At 45.0% G+C, this 4,202-nt stretch overlaps 1 protein-coding gene across 1 annotated transcript; it reads right to left on the reverse strand.

The window, feature by feature from the left end:
* Positions 1-410: 410 nt before the first annotated feature.
* Positions 411-1,298, reverse strand: LOC124526623 (transmembrane epididymal protein 1A-like). Its single transcript, XM_047099701.1, has one exon. It carries the CDS (start codon positions 1,296-1,298, stop codon positions 411-413), a length of 888 nt encoding a protein of 295 aa, XP_046955657.1.
* Between the last annotated feature and the right edge of the window lie 2,904 nt (positions 1,299-4,202).

Consider the following 4,202-nt stretch of genomic DNA (forward strand, 5'->3'; position numbering starts at 1 on the left):
TGGACCCCTTCTCTTTCGCACATTTAACTACTCTAGCTGCAGGCACACACTAAGCCAGCTAGCTCTGCCTCCAACGGATGGAACACCCCTGGGTCCCCAGCGCCCCTCCATCTCCCTCTATTTCCTCATTTGTGAGAGAAAAGCCCCCTCCTTGTTCTCACTCCACACAAGTCCACGGTCAGGAACCATGCGGAGCAGTGAGGCAGTGAGGCAGGAAAAGAGGCAGACCTAGAGAAAACAGAGCCACAGAGTGAAGTAATCTCAGGAGCTGAAAGGTTTATTTAGGAACAAGGAAGGTGGCTCCTGTGACGGAAAGCCACCTTGTAGATCCCAGCACATTTCTGTGCTCTGCGCACAGTGGGTACCCTCAAAACTCTCGTGCCGAAAGGCATAGCACAAAGATTCTGTACCTAGATGCCCCCATCCTGCAGCATGGCCTCTGTCCTGAGCTTCTCCAGCTCTTCGCTGCTGTAGCTTCTGGGACACAGCTGGTACTTGGCACGTGGGACTTCCCTCCAAGAGGAGATGCGATGGTGCCAGAGGCTGCAGAGGCCATAGACAGCGGCCAGCACGATAGCCCCGAAGCCCAGGTGCCAGCAGAAGAAGATGAGGAGGAAGGCGAGGTCGCCAGGGTTTTCTGCCCTCCAGGGCTGCCCGGAGGGAGGAACGTACATCAGCACACACAGCTGCAGCATCCATGTGCTGAGCACCAGCCCCATCCAGGTCTTCAGCACCCAGAGCGTGGGTTGGTCAGGGACCCAGACTTCCATGGTGAGCACCAGGGTAACCAGGAAGGTGGGCGCCACGAACAGCAGGTGCGTGCGGACCTCCAGGGTGCCCTTGTTCTCCAGGTGACATGCCATCAGCAGGACCAGCACACAGAAGGCCAGGGCCTCAGCCGCTCGCTCCAGCTTCACGTTCTGCTGCGCCTGACACGCCCGGCTCACGATGTCCACAACGCCACTGAGCGTGAAAAACCCATACATGGTGACGTGATACCAGTTGTCATAGAACACAAATGGCCGCCGAGGGTCCTCCCAGTCTACCATCATCATCCGGTTTACTCCTGGGGGGTAGAAGAACTCGGTTATGATGCCAGTCAGGGAGATGGCCACCTTCATCATCCCTTCCACAGGTACCAGCTGCCACCACCTGTGTCCTCGCTTCTCCTTTGGGGTCAGAGGGGGTTTGAGAAACCTCTGTCCCCGTAGCAGGGCCAAGGACACCATCACTGAGTAGTGGAGAGAAAAGATGAGGAGGCATATCCCCGGCAGCAAGTGTCCCTCGAGGGTACCCATGGTCTCTGTGTGTATGTTGGGGCCAACAGAACAAGAGCCGGCAGATGAGAGGCAACCTGCCAGGGCTCTCCTCACAAGTGAGGTGGCTGCTTCCAAGCTGTGGTGAGATCTTTCTGATCCAGCTCCACCCCTGCCTCCCACACACAAAAAGGCCTATGTGTGTGCTGGAAGCATCTGAGCCACTCCCTGGGTGGGATCTCTCTTAGGTGGCACTTCACCTTGCTCTGTTCCTTACTTAGATGAGCCGGGCTTGGGCTTCCAACCTCTGCACCTCACTGCAGGAGCTAGTTTACCCTTTCTCTCCTCTCCAATCCTGCCCCACCCCTCCCCAAAGAGAGGGGAGGGAAAAAAGTAATAAGGGGCCCCAGCAAAGGGGTGGTGGTGGTGGATTTTCTTTTGTTGGCTGTCACTTGGTGCCAGCCATATGACATCTCCTTTTCCTCATTTAAATACCTCAACAACTCTATGAGAGGGTTATTGTTAAACAAATTTTATAGGTGACATTAAGGCTCAGGGGGTGAAGGCACATACACAGGTATCACAGCCAGCATAGCAGAGCTGGGATGGGGACCCAGGTCTACTCATCTGCTGACAAAGTCCAGAATTTGTACATAACTAAATGACTGAACTTCAGCTCCAACACTTGTAAGTTACATGACTATGGGCAGTTACTCTGTCTTCTTGAGCCTCAGTTTCCTGACCTGTAGAATGGGAATAATAATTATATCATAGGTTTATTGTATTAAATAGAATAAAGTATGTAGAGTGTCTGATACATAGTAAATAATAAATGGTAATGATTATTAGTAATTTTACTGTTATTACTAACATTCCTTGCTGAATTCCTATGATGCTGAAGTTGTTCAAGTATTCCTATAAATAATGCCAGAGCAAGAATCATTTAAAAAAGGTGAAGAACTTAATTATATTTAAAATTTTTTAAGTTTTTTTTTTAATGTTAGCATGAGTGGGGGAGAAGGGGCTCAGGGAGAGAGAGAGAGAGAGAGAGAGAGAGAGAGAGAATCAGCAGCCTCCATGCTCAGCATAGAGACTGACATGGGGCTTGACCTATGACCCTGGGATCATGACCTGAGATGAAATCAAGAGTCAGATTCTCAACTGACTAAGCCACCCAGGCGCTCCATAAAAATTTTAAGGTTTTTTATTAATAGACATTAGACATTACAGGGGTGCCTGGGTGGCCCAGTCGGTTAAGCATCTGACTCTTGATCTCAGCTGAGGTCTTGACCTCAGGGTTGTGAGTTCAAGCCCCACTTTGGGCTCTGCATTGGGCATGGGGCCTACTTAAGAAATTAAACATTACAATTAATTATTTATTCTATATTAAAATTACTGTTAAACATTAATTCCAAAAGAAAAATCAACTTAAAATTGTACTCTATATGTGACAAAGTGTTAGACTCCTTATAATATAAAGAACTCTTACAAATCAAAAAGTTAAAAATGAACACCTCAGTAGGTAAAGGGGCAAAGGTCATAAGTGGCTAGTCATTCAAGGAAAACTGTAGGTGGCCAATAAATCTATAAAAGGTGGAGCGTCTCTGCAGCCTTAACAACACAGATAATGTGCATCCACTCCTCAATGCAAAATGGGAAAAGTGGTAAAGAATGATAAATGATAAGCTTTTTAAAAATGTTAAGGCTACTGCAATAGTAAATGGCTATCTAAAATATTTTTTCCCATCCTAACAACACTGAATCCTGAGAGTTCAAAGTTTTTAGTACCAAAGGGAAGAACATGGCCACCAAAGGACACATTGATGATTTCATTCAACTGGAAGCTGAGGCAGTCACATGTATATTCAGGCTCCACAAGGCAAACAAGCAGAAAAGAAGGATGTGGTATTTGCTGTGGCAAGTGGTTCTGATTATCACAGGCACATAGAATTGCTGCCAAGTAAGGAGGTAGTTGGTGGGGGGGGGGGTTGGCGGGAAGACGTGTAGATGAAAAACAGGTGCCTCACCAGGTTGCCTTCTTAGTTAAGTATCCAATGGTAGTTAAAGGAAGATACTTTCACAATCCTGTGCAGGCAGGACCACTGAAGACTCTTTGATTCATTTTTTTCATTCAACAATAATGCCAGACACTTGACACTTCCAGGTCCTGAGGATACAACAATGAAGAAGAGAGATAAGAAACAAATAAATATACAAGTAAACAAACAAAAAAATGGTAGAGGGTGATAAATAATAACCCCCCCCCAAAAAAAATTAAGGCTATTATAATAGTGAGTGAATCCTTCAGATTGAGCCAGCAAAGAAATAACACTTAAACCAAGATCAAACTGGCATTAGGGTCCAGCCATGCGATATCTGACTGAATGTTGGGGTCACTTTATCCCATAAAGACCAGAGGAGAAGGTGAATGAGACCAAAGACCCTGGTAAATACAACTCCTTATTGACAATGTTTCTGTCCTATTTCCAGTCTTTCCGGTTACATCCTTCTCTTCTTCACTGGTCTCACATTCAGATAGTAAGGACATAAGTAATTTGTCCTCCTTATCTATATTTTCCTGCGTTTTACAGTGAGCAGGTATTTTTGTAATCAGAAACTATCTGCAAATTTGAAATCAATGATGCAGTTATTTAATTCATAGAGAAACAGCTTGGATATGAAGACATCAAAATGTGGCAATCTCTACATTCCAGTTTTATGGGGAATATTAATTTGTGTCTCCATCTCTTTTGTATTTTTCAAATGTTCTATGAGGCTTTAGTAATTTAATTTTATGGCAGAATTATCAACCTGAAATTTTTGTAAAAGCCTCAGTCATTAAAGCATTTCTTTATGTATATTTATGTGTACAATTATTTATATAGGCATATATGTAATATTGAATTTTTTTAATATTTATTTTTGAAAGAGAGAGAGAGTACATAA

This window comes from Lynx rufus, unplaced genomic scaffold (genome assembly GCF_022079265.1).
Source record: "Lynx rufus isolate CCGP_SWC_20201006 ecotype Redwood Valley unplaced genomic scaffold, mLynRuf1.p SCAF_5, whole genome shotgun sequence".
In the NCBI taxonomy this organism is placed as follows: Eukaryota; Metazoa; Chordata; class Mammalia; order Carnivora; family Felidae; genus Lynx; species Lynx rufus.

Excerpts from the sequence above, each read along its gene's own strand:
- LOC124526623 (XM_047099701.1), bottom strand. The coding sequence starts at position 1,298 with ATGGGTACCCTCGAGGGACACTTGCTGCCGGGGATATGCCTCCTCATC.